General features: G+C 33.2%; 1 protein-coding gene across 2 annotated transcripts; it reads right to left on the bottom strand.

Annotated features, from left to right (window-relative positions):
• Positions 1-1,799: 1,799 nt before the first annotated feature.
• Positions 1,800-9,741, bottom strand: LOC122274589 (UPF0613 protein PB24D3.06c-like). 2 transcript variants are annotated; one of them, XM_043083619.1, is made up of 9 exons: positions 9,364-9,741; positions 7,375-7,451; positions 7,094-7,199; positions 6,408-6,500; positions 6,241-6,306; positions 3,867-4,012; positions 3,052-3,160; positions 2,646-2,710; positions 1,800-2,338 (listed from the first exon to the last, which is right to left on the bottom strand). In XM_043083619.1, the coding sequence occupies exons 1-9, from the start codon at positions 9,598-9,600 to the stop codon at positions 2,191-2,193; spliced, it is 1,047 nt and encodes a 348-aa protein (XP_042939553.1). In that variant the 5' UTR covers positions 9,601-9,741; the 3' UTR covers positions 1,800-2,190. The 2 variants fall into 2 exon arrangements, with proteins under 2 accessions (XP_042939553.1, XP_042939550.1); XM_043083616.1 differs by lacking the exon at positions 6,241-6,306 and having other exon boundaries at positions 9,364-9,739.
• Between the last annotated feature and the right edge of the window lie 7,896 nt (positions 9,742-17,637).

Raw genomic sequence — 17,637 nt, 5'->3', positions numbered from 1 at the left:
TTCTGTTCATTTGTCCTGCTCATATATTTTTTTTTTAAATTTTTTTATAAAAAAATTAAGAAAATGTTGTTTAATTATATTGTGAATGTTATTTATTTTTTCAAAATATTTAAAAATGTTAAAAAAATATTTGAAAAAAATATTTACAAGTGTTTTTTTAAAATTTTTTTCATATCATTTTTAAATATTTTGAAAAAATAAATAAAATTCACAATATAATTAAATATAATTTTCTTAATCTTTCTGTAAAAATAATTTAAAAAAAAAAATACAGCGGGACAAGTGAATGGGATCCTCCAACGGGATCCCTAGCATAGTTGAGAAAGAAGTCAGTTTACTTACTTTTCAAAATAATTGATGTGGTCGGCCTTTCTGAGAACGGAAGTTCTATAGACAGTTGTCGAGTATAAATGCTATGCAATTGACTGACATCCATGCCATGTCAGCCGCTACTTATTAAAAAAAAAAGGAAAATGTAAAATGGTTGAAAGCCATTTCACTGCTCTACCTTCATTTAAGCTTAAAAACTTGTTCTGCATTTTCCTAACATAAAAACCTGCTTTGCCTTCGAATGAGCGTTCCTGCTTCTGCTTTGAGGATGCGAGATAGATCTAAGAAACTCTAACGCTTGTCGATTCTTCTCACGGATTGGAGTGAGAAATACCAAAAAGAGAGTTTTGGAGTGAGAAATACCAGCGAGAGTGAGAGAAAAATGGTAGGTTCTAGAGAGAGAAACTATCGATATATAATCACAGTGAAACTTGCAAATGCAGTTAGCACTTGTAAACAGTTCACATATTAGGGATTAAAAGAAGGGTGAGAAAGAGATTGACTTTTATGAATAACCCGAAATTGCGTGAAGCAGCATTAATCTTTGATGAGTTCAACAACATCGTTATCTGCAGTAAGAAGAAGAAATCGGAGGTTGACAAGCTAGGTAGAGAAACTCAGAAACCATCTCAACTAGTTGACGTAGGCCGTAGCCGATACCAAACCGCTACGCGGAGGGTGACGCCAACCACCTTGACGACCTCGCCTGCCTTGATTGCTAGTGTGGCGTCCAATTCCGCATCCGAAGTCAAGAAGGCCCTCCCGAACGGCGATCTCTACATGCAGAGCTTCGCCAAGAGCACACCACATGAATCTAGAAAGTACCTATGGTCTAATGGGTGCATGTACGAGGGGGAGTGGTGGAGAGGGAAGGCCTCGGAAAAAGTCAAATTCTCGGCCCTCCAAGGCCATCTATGAAGGCAATTTCAAGTATGATCCCATAGAGGGTTTTGGGACCTTCATTGAATTTAACGGCGACACCTTCATCGGGGATGGGGACTGAAAATGGGAGAGGGAAGAAGGAAAAGAATCGAAGTGTAAAATACGAGACCTACAACTAAAAAAAATCTAAGGAAGAAAGATTGAAATTGGGATGACTTACGATTGAATGAAACGAATCGTTTCATTAAAATGCTTTCAGTTAATAGAAACAGACCGTTTCATTTATGCCATGTTGGAGCCGACTGCACCTCCACTCCCCAACCCTGACTGCAAAAAACATTTTCCTTTTGAGAATGGCTTCCTCTCCTAAGCCCCTTCGACTGAAAATTTCGATAATACTAGCATTTTTTGAAGACCTTACTTTTATTTCCTTTGCCACATACTAGCATTTGACACTATTTGCATGTGTGTACTGGAACTCATAAATCAAATGGACTGATTTGATTTTAGTGAGACTCTGTGTTTGTGTGTGTTGTAAAGCAAAGCAGCCAAAAAATATGACCACAGTTTCATAAAAGAACAAATAATGACAGTTATTTTAAATCCATTCTCAATAATTTACATTTACAGTTGGTTTGAGCTCACAAGCCTTTAAAGTTGGTATTACAGACAACTCCTTGGGTATACAAACAAGAGGCAAGTTCCAGAAAGCAAAAAAGGTCAACAAATGGTGAAAAGGACGCAAAAATGTTCTCTCATGAATTAATGCCGAAACCAAAGTTCCCTTCATTCACAAACGCCCACTGATGCAAACTAAAATCATACCTCCAATAAATAGAATAAGAATAAGATTTCCCCACCCTCAAATATATAGAAGAAAGAAATTGAAATAGCTGACAGCAACACAGAGAGCAAATACATGAGAATAACAAAAAAAGATGAAATCATGGAGATGACAAAAAAAAAAAAAAACCTACACTACTTCCATGGATCATCCCAACCTTTAGGTCCCTCCCTTTTAATAAAATCAATTATGGCCTGGACAGCTTCATCAACTCTGTTAGAGAGGGAGTGATTCCCATGTTTGATTTCAGCTTTCTCGGCACCACCCATTGCTCTGCACAATCTGCATGATTTAAAAAATGTAATGAAAAGTTTATTTGATCACACCAAAGATCTCTGTCTCAGCCTCTCTCTCCTCACAACACACACACACACTCCATAGAAATTATAATTGTTTTGTTTCAAACAAGTAGATCATCAACCAGGACCAGTCATCAAAATCTCTACCATTGTATGTCAAAATTTACAACCAAAGCAAAAAAGGAAAAGATATAATAAAATAGCATGAGCATGAGTATTAAGAGATTAACGTATTTTGAGCTACTGGGATCATTGCCTAAAGGGTAAAAGTATGAAGAGATTAATCTAACCTTTCAACCAATGCTTTGTTATCCACATAATCTGGCACATACTCATCTGCCATAGAAAAGATTACCTGCCAAAAAAGGATGACATAACTTTATTGTATGTATTGCCACCTACCATAAACTTAACAAGGGAAAGAAATCCTTCTGGTGTTAAGGCACAAAAACACATTGTTAGATGTAAGGACAGCAGAGGTAATAATTACTGACTTGATTGCTTAAGATACATTCCTATAAACTTATTTGTTATGATGTAGATTAAATAATTGCAAAGACAAGTTCTATGCCAATTATAACAGAAAGTTGGCTCTTTAATTCATGAAAACATTGGATGAAGTTTCTCTTCATGTTGAAATACACTATACACATCTGCTGCACCCACACAAGAGAATTCAAACAGGCATATCTGTACCTGGCAAGGTGTGTTAGACATGTGGCCAAGTCTCATTCTCAGCTGGTCATCACTAAGGTCAGAACTGAACATGTCATCATCTCCCATATATGCACAGAGGGAGTGATACCTACACAGTAATTAACTTTTTAGGAAAGGGAGCAGTGGCATTCTATCAAACTCTTGTATATGGTAACATTGGTTGTGCCAATTTCCTGGTGACCACGGGCAGATAGTGTGTAAGCATCACAAATTTTTTTTATGATTTTCAAAATATCTGATGTTTTACCATTCTTGTCACCTCCCATAGGACTCGGGGTTTTTTTTTTTTAAATATATGAGGTAAATCCAGACTAGAATCCTCCACAACTTATAACAGCATTTGTTGAGTCTGGAAAAACTGATCAGATTGTGCAAAGGAAATTAATTGAAAGAAAAGAGCTTATAAGGATAATATCTCGTATAAGTGTGAATCGTTCCAGGAACAGGTCCAGCAATATACAACTAGCTTAACTCAGCTCATTTGATAACATTGCAAGTGAGAACAGATTAAAACAGTGAAAATGAAGAAGACAACCAAAAAGATGAAGAAATAGACACACTATGGGATGACTCATGCTAAAATCTTTCTTTGATATGTAAAGATGTTTAAATGAGAACCAGCTAGCATGACAACTCGTACTAAATTTCAATTAGATGGACCAACATTTTTTACCGAAAATGCTACTAGAGGAAAAGAAAATATTATGAAGATAAGCATTAGCCCTGAACCGCCAATACCCAGTTCTGATTGAGTCTTGTTCGTATGGATGGCAACAATATGGTTGTATACCAACCTATAAGCAGTTATGGGTGAAGTTGGATCTGCATCCCTTGGCATTAATTCTGACCCACGGCCTTCGCTTATCATGGTAGAAGCCAAGTCAATCATAGCAGCTGTTTCTGGAAGAGTTGCTCTATATTCCCGATCACTGACAGGAGCCTGGACATTATAATTGCCATGATGACAAGGGCTGCACTTAAATGCCCGATTGTAGGCAGCACAAGGAATAAATGTTGCCACTAGGAAGAATAAGAAATTTTACATGGTAACCGCATACATGAAAAGTGAAGTAGCTTTAAAAGCATAAGCGTATTAATTTTTTGTCTCCACCAACTAGAACCAAGAAATCCCTCAATATGTATGCCAAAATGAAAAGTCCAAAAAAAAAAAGAAAGGAAAGAACTGCAATACTTGTTGGATAATATCATGATAATTCACAAGAATTCATGTTTTGGAATGCTTCAAGGGCTAACTACTGAAGTATTTTCTTCCCATCTCTTTTTATTCACAATATAATTGGACACAAATATCAATCTTATAAATATTCCTCAAAATAAACAAATGGGCTGTTCTCAGCTCCTTTTTGCACTTGCACTAGACAGTAAACTGTCATTCTTAGTAGCTTTAAGTACTAGCCCCAAGGTAATTGTTCTTCTCAGTCCATATATAAGAACCATGTCTTATGTATCCAGCCGGCTACAGAGGGAGAATATGTTCTTTTCTCCACCTATAAAAAAAGAACCTATTTTTCCAAAGCACTAGACAGGATAATAGAAAAAGGTCATCCTCATCCCATCTTTTCATCATCCACAATGGACATGGCACCCACTACGAACTAACGCAAAAGTGGATCCTGATATCAAAGATCATGGAAAAGATAAGTTTTGCTTCCAAGAGCATATAGCATCTCCAAAAACTTTTTTATGTAAAAAAATAAAGCAGGTGAATGACCATACTCCAATTCTCAAAGATCACAAGTTAATCAGTTCATCCCTACTATTTGATTTTGCTACATGAAGTCATTACTAATCTCGTGGGTGCACAGGCCCATTGCAAGGAGTTTCCTGCAAGTCCACCTTCAGTAATTCAAGGGAAAATCCTCCTAGTTTGATGGCTCCCAGAGTGTGAATCGAGTTTCAAACCCAGGACGTTTGGTTCATATGGCTCACCCCAAGATCACTACGCCACTCATTGGGGTTTGCTACATCAATTCCAATTCCATATTACCACTGGAACGTCAAGTCTCAACTATTCAAGTTGGATACTTACAGATTATAATGCCATTGCATTCGAGGAAATACTGTTTAAGTAGTGGAACATAATATATTATGGAAAAATATAGTTGCAAGCACAATTGTGCACTAATCTGTACACCAATGTGATGTGATTGGTCAAAAAGTAAATTTTATTAAAAACAGTGTTAATTTAAATTTTAAGTATGAATAAATCAGTATTCGTACACAGATTAGTACGCGACTATGCTTGTATATAGCAAAACTCATAAATTATTTTGAGTACCTCAGTTAACGCCTATTTGCAACTATTCTACTTTAGTCCATTAACTTGGACAACATTGACACTGCAAGGAGGCCAACAGGGTTTAGATCAGAATTATCATTCCCCTCAATAAAAGTATTTCCTTGAAACTGTCCAATAAGCATCTCTTATTTTTAATAAGTAAAAGGCCAAAGAGCATAAGACGTGAGCAGCAGGATTCAAACCTACAAACATCTCTTATTTTATATACAATATCTTTACACACATAAATAAATTTTAATTTATGCTGGGTTCAGGTGACTTGCAGAAAACTCCTTACTGAGAGCCTGTGTAGGGTTAGCAAGACTTTGTTCTCGGACACAAGGTGCCAATCAAAAGAAATTTACACTGGATTCTGAGATGGAGTTCATTATTAGTACAGAAGAAAACGCTGGAAGCCAGACTTAGACTTAAATGAAAAGACAGACTCCCATTTTTTAATTTCAAACCGGGCATTTCACTTCAAGCAACTCACTTTTTATAACCTTCAATAGATGTTTCATCTGATGTGTAAAATTTCATTTTATTGTTGGTTTGAGTTATATATGGGGGTTATAATCCCACTGTTTTGAGCAAATTTTCTCTATAGCTGAGATATCTAGCAAGCACTGACATACTAGTACTTCAAAACAGTAAATGTCACCAAGATGGACTGAAGTAAGATTCAGATGCAAAAATTAAACAAGGACCAGAATAAGCCTTTATCATTGGCTAAGAGCTGCTTATTCACTGCAGGCACTTGTATAAATGCCAAAATGCAACAACCAATGGTTTATCCTGAGGGAAAGCAATGTAGATCTTAGAAGCTTTTACATTATGAGAAATAGAGCAAGGTATGAATGAGTGAGCACCTGCAATATGGCAGCACGGACAGCTCTAGAGCAAGCAGCATTTGTACGCATATAATGCACAATATCCTAGACTCATAAGCAAATAGTTTGTCATAAAAAAAGTTCTACCGGTGAGTATTCAAATGAAATTCAGATCTGGTTTAGTTTATAATGCAACCAGTACTAACCTGACAACCAGTACTATGCCCCAGTAGTACCACACCTTCAGAATCTTCTTTGTTTATTAAATGACTGATCAGCTGATCAAGCTCCTTTGCATCCTTCAAGGTACATGGTACAATGTCATCATAATATAGCAAATGGGTAGCAAGGGGGCAGAAACAAGTTCATACATTAATATCTGACTCAATAACGCCTGAAATTAAAACTCAGCCGAAAATATAAATAATCCATAATCTAATATTCTGAATAATATATCTCCAGTTATATCCACATCAAAGGTCTATGCTAACTATAAATGTAAATTCATATATATTCTGGGTTTTGCACAATTACAATGCATCAGATAATTTGATTGAGAGAGAGAGTATTTTTCATTTCATTTATAGTTAATGTAAAAATCCCATTTACCTAGATTTTAACCATCAAACATGGATTTTAAAGGAATTAGCTCTAAGAATTCTTTTGAAGAATATTATCCTGGAGATATTTAGAACTGAGAGGTCGGTGACTTGGATAGAACAAACCGGTTCAACCATCCAAAGAAACGGTTGCAACACCAACAGCACATCAAAACACAGGTAATATACCAAAAAGCACTACCAACTTTTTTTTTTAATCGGTAAACAGAAAAAGAACTACCAACTATGAACCAATTGACCAGACATCATTTGCATTGAATAGCATAAGTTACTTGTTGCAAGCTGGAGGTGCCAAATCCACTATATGAGGACGAGAGAAGTGGTTGAACAAGTGCCCACTTCTCATTCTCCAGGGCAATTGCAAGAGGTTCCAAGTATCTGTCAATCAGATGAAAAAAAGATATCAGAAATTACAAGGTTTCAAAAATGTTTTCTGCATTCAGAATCATGTCCAAAGAAAGACAGAGAGATATCAGTTCTTAAGTTGTTGGCAACATGTCACCTCAATCAAAGCAGTTATGCAAATTGATTAAACCAGCAATATAAAACATACTCTGTTGCCAGAAAACCATCAGTTAATCCACCAATAAAAATTACTTGTTGTTTATGATCACCTGTTTTAAATGCAACCTGCACATTAAGGAAAACTATCAGAAATTCATTATGTTGAAAAATAAATGTAACAGCATAGAAGTTTAATCTCCCCTGAGTAGCACAATCACGGTAATTGGGCCACAGTGGAAACACAGAACCGATTATACCATGCAAATCAGGAAATTGGTGAGCAATGCCTAGTACCTTCACATGTGTGCACACATGCACATGCATGCGCATATGTTGGTCATGCACATGAGTTGGGGAGCCGTGAGATGTGCCATTACACGATCTTTCAGTCAATTGATGCAAATGAACTATTTCTAAGTTCTTCATGATCATGATAGGTGTGATCATCAGGAATGGAAAACTGACCAGATTGGCAGTAACAACCAGACAATGATTGACGCTCAATATTGTTGGAAGGTTCAGCAATTATATGTAGCAGCACTAATGAGAGTTGATTCAGCTGTCGGTTATAAAGCATGAATGACATAACAAGACCAACCCGACCGATTGTCATATACATATATATAACACTTCTATATATTACAGTTAGATTTTTTATTTATTTTTTGATAAGTAAGCGGTAAAATATATATTATGGTTAGATAATACATGGCTCTCTGCCCTTCTCTGCCTCAAACCGTTTGCCTCTCATGCCAATAAAATCACAAAGAGCTTCGTCCAGAAATTCTGGGGCAAAACCATTGTGGCCAAGGCCAACCTCATCTCAAGCTCTTTAGTCCTTCATTGTTAACGACCTCATCTTCCTTTCCTACATAACCCTCTGCCCCATCCTAGTCCACTGCAGCAGGCCCAGCCTCTAGCTCAAGTGCCTCAGCATTGAGGCCATCTTCTACAATGGCCTCTAGACCATGGACTCAAAAACCATGGAGATTGTCTTCATGCATTGGTCAAGAAAGTCGACAAAGCACTAGGTGTCTGATCAAAAGGGCCGGCACCACCAATGAAGGGGCTAAATAATGATTACTGTGTAAAAAGGTTCGTTTGAGTGTTTTTAATTTGTGTTTTGTTGCTGAGAAATTAAGGCCCAAACAGGCCAATAGAGGGACCGCCCCATGTGAGGGGTACAAGAGGGTAAAGCAAAACTACGAAAACTCAACCCAAACTGCCAAGCGGACAACAAGTGGTGTGAAAAGCAATTCAGTTGTCGCACACTAATTGGTTGGTTCAGAGGGTGGTTTTGAAGGCCGACATCTGCCAGCTTGGCACCTCAGGAAACCCGGAGGGGAGGGGAGGGGGGTCAGTGGTCAGCCAGAGTGGGGAATAAGGTGACCCATTAAATGGCCTTTTTCCCTTGGTAGATGCAAATGAATCCTCCTTAAGTTTTCCATGATCCCAAAGGTTATTTGAAGACAACCGAAATTAAACTTTCCACCCCAAATTGCCGGCATTCACTTCAATTTCCATGGTGAGTAGCAGGCAAGACTATGCTGTATTAAGACATAACTACATCGTGGAAAAAAGTAACTTTTCCAAAGTTTTTTCAAATGCTTTAATTGCAGAATCCTAACATTTCTATCTCTCCATCTGGCCAACTATTGATGTTAACATCAAATACAATCGTCATAACAGCAACCCCACTAAAAAGATAATAAATGCGATATATAATCTGCACTAACCACGTACTATATTTCCTTGTGAATTTGAAAATTTTTAACTTCTATCACTATAGTAGAGTTCCACAAAAAGAAGCGTTTCTCTTCAGCTTGAAAATGATTAGCATGAAAAAGAACGGTAAAAATATACTTCTCACTTCCCAAATGACACAAATAACAGCAAATCCAAAAATTGCCAAATTTAAGACTGGATCGAGTTCTAAAACCAAATTAAACCCATCGCCACCACGCAACCCAGAGTAAAATAAAGTTGATAAACTCAAAATCCATCAGTTTCATTAATAAAATGAAATATTTTCAATGACCTGAATAGGCTTAGGCCCGTACTTGAAGAGCACACCACGCCACTGGTTCTTCCGCACAACCGGACCGGTAATGTCAGCACCATCACCGACGGTGGGGTTTCTGCCCATCTTGACGGTCCCAGGCCGTTCTGACCGGAGTCGCACAATGCTGGAGAGCCAAGAACTCGTTGTTGAGGATGACGAAGACGAAGACGATAAGGAGGACAAAGAAGTCGCCGAAGAGTTCGAGAGATTCATATCAACATCCCTGATCCACCCACCATAATCTTCAGATGGTTTGGGATTTGCAAAGCTTAAGGTTGATGTTTGTCTAGAGAGCGAGAGAGAGAGACAGAGAGAGAGAGAGAGAGCAGCTTTGAAGTTTGAAGTAGTTTTGTCTGTGTTTCTATGCTGACGAAGTTGGAAATGCAAGTGGGCTTTGATTTCTACGCGCCGCAGCTACAAGAGGAATATTCTAGGCCCAGTCCATGATACTCTTTATAATTGGGCTAAATGCCCAATAAACAGCCTAGTCCGTTTCCTCAGGGGCTTAAGTCCACCTAATTTGGGCTTTGAGTGTGATTAAAAATAAATGAAGGTCTTGAGGGCCTGACGCTAATATTTACTCAATTCTCTGCTAAATAGGTAAATTTAAATCGAAAACTCTTCGATTTAAAGTGAGAGAATAAAAAAAAAAAAAATTATTTTAATAGTAAGACGAGATGAAAAATTTTTAGATAAAATTTTAGAATTGGATAAAATATTATTAGAATATTATTTTTTAACATTATTATTATTTTAGAATTTGAAAAAGTTTAATTATTTATTATATTTTATGTAAAAATTTAAAAAAATTATAATTATAAGATGAGTTGAAATGAGTTTTCAATACAAAAGGCCTTTTAGAGTATTCATTGTCTTCCGAACTAATCTCTTGGACTATACTCAGTACCCAATATTAATATTATAAAACTTATTTTATATATTTATCTCTCTTACATTTTAAACCCTAAAATTCATGCAAAAATATTAAGAATATTATTCCCAACTAAACCACATTTATGCGAATGACTGTTTATATCTAAACGGTTCAAACTTTGTCACGGTATCACTTACCACGCTGAGGTGACCAAATCTAGATCATTTAAGTTTAAAATAATAAATATAATTTTTAAAAAATATATAGAGGATTATGGTCATGTTTGAATCCTGAAAATTCTGACAATTGAATCGCTTTTTGTAGTTATACTAATTATTTAAAAGAAAAATTATATTAAGTAGTCCTGTACCACACATATGCTTTTATTTTTTATTTTATTTTTTCCTTTCAACAGGTATTTAGCATAGAATTATTGAGTAGAAGAACTCCATCTAAAATGGGCCAATCCATATCTACATTTAGATGTATAGGGGACATGTGGATTTTGGAGCCCCAAATAGGGAAACTTGGACAAATATTGTTAAAGCATCTTCAATGGATTAGTCAAGGCTAAGTCTATCCCACATTTAGCTATTAGATCTCAAAATATCATCAAAATGGATTAGTTAAAGTCTAAATATAGTGGTTTCCAAAATATTTTGCAAATTTAAAGGTTACTGTAGATCAACTAAAATATATATTTTATGATTTATTTCTCTCTTCATCATTTCATTTAATTCCAACCACTGTTTCCATGGAAAATCCACTTCATGCAACTCAAATAAAATAAATTATAAAATGGTAAAAAATTATAAAATAAAACAATATAATATAATTAAAAAATATTTAAAAAATTTATAATTTATAATTATTTTATTACTATATAATGAATAAATGAAGAATCCAATGTGGAGATTTGATGCGAATAGTCAAAATAAAATTCATCTTATATTATTTTATTGTTATATAATGAAAAAATAAATATTCCAATATGAGGATTTATGTGAATAGAATAGCCAAAATTTAAAATTCATTTCACATTCATAAAAAGTGTCATTTAGCTTTAGCTAATCCATTGATGATGAAGTTAAAGGACATTTTTTATGAATGTAAGAGAAATTTGACTTTTGACTACTCCATTCACATAAGTCTCTATATTGGAATAGCTATTTTTTCATTATATAACAATAAAATAACATAAGATGAATTTGGCTTTGACTATTCACATCAAATCTCTACATTAGATTATCCATTTATTCATTATATAGTAATGAGTAATTAATAATTTCAAAAATATTTATTTTTTAATTATTAATTTAATTTATTTTTTCATATTTTACTATTTTACCTAATTCAAATTAATATATCAAAAATATTTTACTATTTCAAAAATATTTTATCATTTTTCTTACATATATCACTAACTCAAATTAATATATCAATGCATGAACCCTGCCCCCCAACACATAAGCCCATCCATTGTTATAAAATATGTGACTGAAAGAAAGGGAGAGAGAAATAATTAATAAAATATGCATTTGGTGTATGTACAGTAACTTTCAAATTTGGAAATTCTTTTGAAAGTAACTGTAGCTAAATTCCAATTATTTGGAATTTGGCTAATCCATTGTGATCATATTTTGTGCTCTAATAGCTAAATACTCAATACATTTAGCTTTTAGCTAATTCATTGAGAGTGTAGATAAATGCTAAATCTATCCTTTACTTAGTTATTAGATTCCAAAATACCATCAAAATAGATTAATCAAAATCTAAATATTTGGATTTTAGTTACAGTGAACACCAAATCTATTTCCAAATTTGCTTGTCATTGTAGTTTCATCAAATGTTTATTTTATCTATTATTTGTCTCTCTTCATCATTCCTTTCATCATTCCACTCAACTCTAACTACTATTTCCATGAAAAATCCACGGCCTACAACTCAATTAAAATAAAAAATAATATGGTAAAAAGTGATAAAATAAAATAAATTAATAATATTTTTTTAATTATTAATTATTTTATTATTATATAATGAATAAATTGATAATTTAATATGGATATTTAATGTGAATAATCAAAGTAAAATTCATCTTATATTATTTTATTATTATATAATAAAAATATAGTTATTCCAACGTGAGACTTATGTGAATGGAATAGCTAAAAGTCAAAATTCATCTAATATTTATAAAAAGTATCATTTAACTTAGGTTAATCCATTAAAGATGCTCAATAGCTGGTTTTGCATGAGTACTTGTGTAAGTATATATAGTGGATAACATCCTGCATATGCATGATCCATGCATTATGGGAATTATAAATATAAAAAGAAGTGGGGAATTTTAATTCGGAATCAATACATATATATATATATATATATATATGATTATATAAGGGTGGGCTTGACAAAGAGCTGCCGGCCCTTCAATAAATTAACATGAAGTTGATGATCACTGATCAGTACGCGCACGCGCAGCCTCCGTACAAATATAAAATGGAAAACTTTAAATAGAAGTGTTATACTGTACATATCTACCTAATTAATTAACGCGTGATTTATTATTTTTATACTTTTATCTTAATGTTTAAATATGTATATATTTAAATATAATTTTAAATATGGCATATCACATATTGATAATTAGGTATATATAAATGTGTGGTGTAACGCTTTCTTAAATAAAATACTATCATATATTAATCAATATTGAGGTTTGAAGGTCGTTATTTAATGTTGTTGTGATCACTGTGAGCATTATATCATGATATATATATATATATATATATTCATGAAGTATATTTCATGCGAACCCACTGTATTGAAATATTGCTCATTAATTCATGATTAATGCCTTTGATTGGGTTCTTTTGTTTTCGGCGTTTGATTCCTGATCAGAAGAACAAAACTTATCATGATATTCTCAAAGTTTTAATCAAAATAATATTGATGCGGTACGTTTTTTATTTTTAATCCTTTCTTTCTTTTTGGATGTCGGTGCAGGCTAATATCTACAATTAGAAAAGCTAGGGATCCCGTTGGGAGCTCTGCTCAACTTTTTTTAAGAATTTTTTTATTTAATAATTAAGAAATATTATTTAATAATATTATGAATAAGAATATGAAAAATAAATAAAATAAAATTACCTAGCAAGAGCCTCTAGCTGTGGGTGTCGACCCACGTAGCCATATCTATATTGTGGCCTGGTACTATATATGTGATGTGAAGAACGAGCCAAATTGTCATTTAATTAATATAAGCATCTAATTAAAGGAAATGCTAATGAGAATTGTGGCATGCACGCTTTGAAAGAGAGAATTATTAAAGTTCATGGAATGATTAGTAGTTTGCATCTAAATCATATTTGAAGTGTAAAAAATAAAATAAAATAGAAAATAAGATGGCCTGAGAATGAGAAGAGATCACAAGGGGTGAGAGACTTTGAAAGTTACATTATTTTTATTCTCAATTGTTCGTAAATACAAGACATATATCTCTATTAATTTATAGAGAAAGAGGCCAAATGATCATGAATTATATAAATTAAGAAGTGTTCTAATCAAGTTAATATACATTAACTTAATCTAAGTAATATTGATCTAATCAATTACTTTGATTTGATATTATCTCGGACAAGAAGAAATTGCCACCACCCCCGGCACCCCTCTCATTATATCATCACGTAGTTCCACTTCCATACATTTGAGATTTGATATTATAGAATGAATGATGATCAACTTCGAGCCCACGTACACATGCGCATGACTAAAGCCATCATCACTACATGCATCATGATGATGATAAATTTAATATTTTGTAACCATGAATTAATTTAAAGTTCATTAAAGAAGAAATCATCACTGAAATCATGAGCTCACGATGATCTTTCATGATGTTCTAATGATACGATAAGGCATTCGAACAATATTGTAATGTTTGTCCCTTAAAAAAGAAATCTGCATTTTTTGACTGTCAAATACGTTCAAACATGTATTAATTATTATCATTTGAACAATATTTTAATTACCTTCAATCTTCAAACCAAATATGTCAATTAAGTTCTAACGTATTAGAATAATTAATGCATGTGTACATTAATTTGTAGCTAGGATATCGGTAAGCACCATTTTTTTCGAAATTATTCATAAATATGTTTGAACAAAATTAATATCTATTAAGTTCAAAGTAACGTATTCGCGAGTCATGATCGATCATATTTAGAAATTCATTTTAACATTATTCAAAACTAATTAAATTAATGTGATCTTAATGTAAAAGTGAGTAGTACTGTATGACACACACACTCTCTCTCTCTCTCTCTCTCTCTCTCTCTCTCTCTCTCTCTCTCTCTCTCTCTCTCTCTCTCTCTCTCTCTCTCTCTCTCTCTCTCTCTCTCTCTATACATATATATATATATAGAAAAATAACAAAAAAAAGAAAAAGGATCGAAGACTAGTCCTGGATGATCAGTAGCTACTAGCTAGCTATCTAGTACCGACCATCGAATTTGCAGCATTTAATAGTTAATTTATATATATTCTAGACTTTATATCCAACCGTCACCGGCCGGAATCTATACATTTCTTTTTGCACGATAAATGTATCCATATTAATATATATTTATTCTCTTTCTTCTTTCTTTCACCCCCAAGTACATAATATATTCCTATAAAGCTGCTTTTTCTCCAACACTTTTTATTGATATATTGTTCAAACCATATATCTTGATATATATATATATATATATACACACTACGAACTAGATCTCAAAAAACTTTGAAGTTATTAAAATCAAAGAGTGAATTCGTTCTTTGATTTAAAACAAAAAAACAGTGTGCCCGCCAAAAATTAAATCATCATAATAGGTCTTTTTTTTTTTTTTTGTAGTGGATCATGAGTGAAATTAATAACAATATATAATTATATGTATTATATATTACAATTAAATAATAATTAATTATTTTTCATGCCAATGTGCATGATCCGCTTGTTATTTAAATAAAATCAAGAGGCAAAACATAAATTTTTATTATCATGTCATGATAACTATTGCTCGATCTGCATCCACTGTTTTCTTTACATTTCAACAACATATAATATAATAACTGATGATTTCGTATGAATGTTCTCCAATTAATATAGCGAAGTTCACATCATCTCATGATGAAAATGATAAATAAGTTTTTCGATCGGGGAGTCATGATCATGCGGTACGTAGTTATTTATAAAATAATACTGTACGTGCACCCAGCTAATCAATGTCTCGAGGAGCTCTATATGCACAATGTTAGACGACAAGCTCAACAGTCAATTACGCTGGTAAACCCTGAAAGCTATTTAATTAAGGTGATGATCATACGAAATAATAAGATATTTTTGTTAGTTTTCAATGGACGGCGGATCAATTGATCAAACTAGTAGAGTTCATTCCTACAACATAATATGAATAAAATTATGAAGCAAACGCGCAAGATTCAAGATAGAATAATGATTTTGATCCTCATCGATCCTAGTCGTTGTCATTCATTCTCAATCACACTTGGTGATGCAGTACATTTTTAATGAGCGCTATTCATGAAGTGTTTGATAGAAGAAGCCATTTCAAATGCGATAAATAATCATGCATCCATGATTGACCAAGCTTAAGATATATGGAGGGTACGTATCATTGCTCTTCAAAATATATAAATGAATATATATATATATATATATATATATATATTTGGCCCATATATAAAGAACATTTATATATACAATCATATCTATTATAAATGGATTGTATTCATGTTGAGTTTACGGGTTGTGTCACATATTACTACCCCTATTCATAATCAACTTGATCAAAGTCTAATTTGGCTCGATTTATATTATTAAATGAGCTATTTAAGTGTATACTCAAAATTATGATTAATTATTAGACTATATAACTCACATGAAATTTGCTCAAATGAACATACATATATACAAATTTTGAGTAACTTCATAATTACTTTTCTTAAAGTATTATTGATAACTGGCCTATATGAAATATCTTAGATATATAAATAAAGTTATAGAATATAATATAAGTATTTTATTTAATCAAAAGGACATGCATAATTTGGAACACAATTAGCTAGCAATCATTAATTGAACTAAAATTAAACGATTACAAAGCTTGAAGTACTCGTACTAGTATTTGTTCTAACTCGAGGTCGTCTGTAGTACTACTTACCTTAATTATAAGAATGGTAGCTAGCTGTACTCTTGTCTTCTCATCACCATGATAGAAATAATAATTAATTATTTAATTAGGTATCAAACCGATCATAACTAAAAGTAAATTAATCCTATTTGGCCACTGCTTTGTTCCACCCAAAATGTTGGTGATATATACGGGTTCTTTCAACTTTCTAAGGGAGAATTAGGACATCATGAGAACTTAGACCCAAATGAAGAAAAAATATTTATGAGGAATAAACAAATAGCGCCGCTAGCTCGATGATCTAGGCCGGGAATCCTATAATGAGCCACTACTTTTGTACAATGAGTTGACTAATTTTTATTTAGCCAAAGTTAATTAAAATAACACACCATGATCATGTAGTACCTTTGAATTAATAATTAATTAGGTCCATAAATTAATTTCCATTTAATTATATATATATATATATATATATATATATATATATATATATAATCAATAATATTTATCATGATGATGATCAGGCGAGGCCACTAGGTCCCGTCTCTCTTTAATTTATTCCCCATCCCTGTTTAACCTAGCTAGAAACCACGATACTGATATCATGGAGGCGGTCCGATCCCGAATTAATTACATAGTTTCTACATGTCATTTTAAAACCAATTACCTGTTCATCATGTAGTACTGTCATCACAATATCGACTACTCAAATTTGCCCTTATAACCCTAGCTTGGCTCCATGATGTATACATGCATGCATAGACCTATATATTAATTTTATAGGAAGTGTTAGCAAGCCGAGCTGCAAGATCACACTTATAATCAATTATAAGTACTCGAAGAAAGGAATCCTAGCTGAAACCCACACAAATGGTGATCTTTGCCACTGTCCTTAATTCCTTAAGAATATAATTAAGACCATGCAAACTCACTTTTATTAATATTATTACCTGTACGTACTATATTTATTCAGGCCGAATATTATTGATGATAATAATTAATATATATTAATATATAATAATTAGATCATGTGTCATGGGTGTACTCGAGGTTCCGGGCCACACGGAAAATCCCCTGCAAACCCCTTGCTTGTTAAACTCTGCTCCATATAAATTCTAAGCTCTCTCTTCAGCTTCTGCTGCAAGTCATATCTGAACTTGGTCAGGAGTACTGATGAAAATGTACTTT

This window comes from Carya illinoinensis, chromosome 1 (assembly GCF_018687715.1).
Source record: "Carya illinoinensis cultivar Pawnee chromosome 1, C.illinoinensisPawnee_v1, whole genome shotgun sequence".
Classification (NCBI taxonomy): domain Eukaryota; kingdom Viridiplantae; phylum Streptophyta; class Magnoliopsida; order Fagales; family Juglandaceae; genus Carya; species Carya illinoinensis.
Note: the sequence above shows the minus strand (reverse complement) of the source record. Positions and strands in the feature narration are given on the sequence as shown.

Excerpts from the sequence above, each read along its gene's own strand:
- LOC122274589 (XM_043083619.1), bottom strand. The coding sequence starts at position 9,600 with ATGAATCTCTCGAACTCTTCGGCGACTTCTTTGTCCTCCTTATCGTCT. Across the intron at positions 6,307-6,407 it reads GGCATAGTACTGGTTGTCAG|GATATTGTGCATTATATGCG; the intron begins GTTAGTACTGGT and ends TTATGAGTCTAG. Across the intron at positions 4,013-6,240 it reads TCCGTGCTGCCATATTGCAG|GCTCCTGTCAGTGATCGGGA; the intron begins GTGCTCACTCAT and ends TATAATGTCCAG.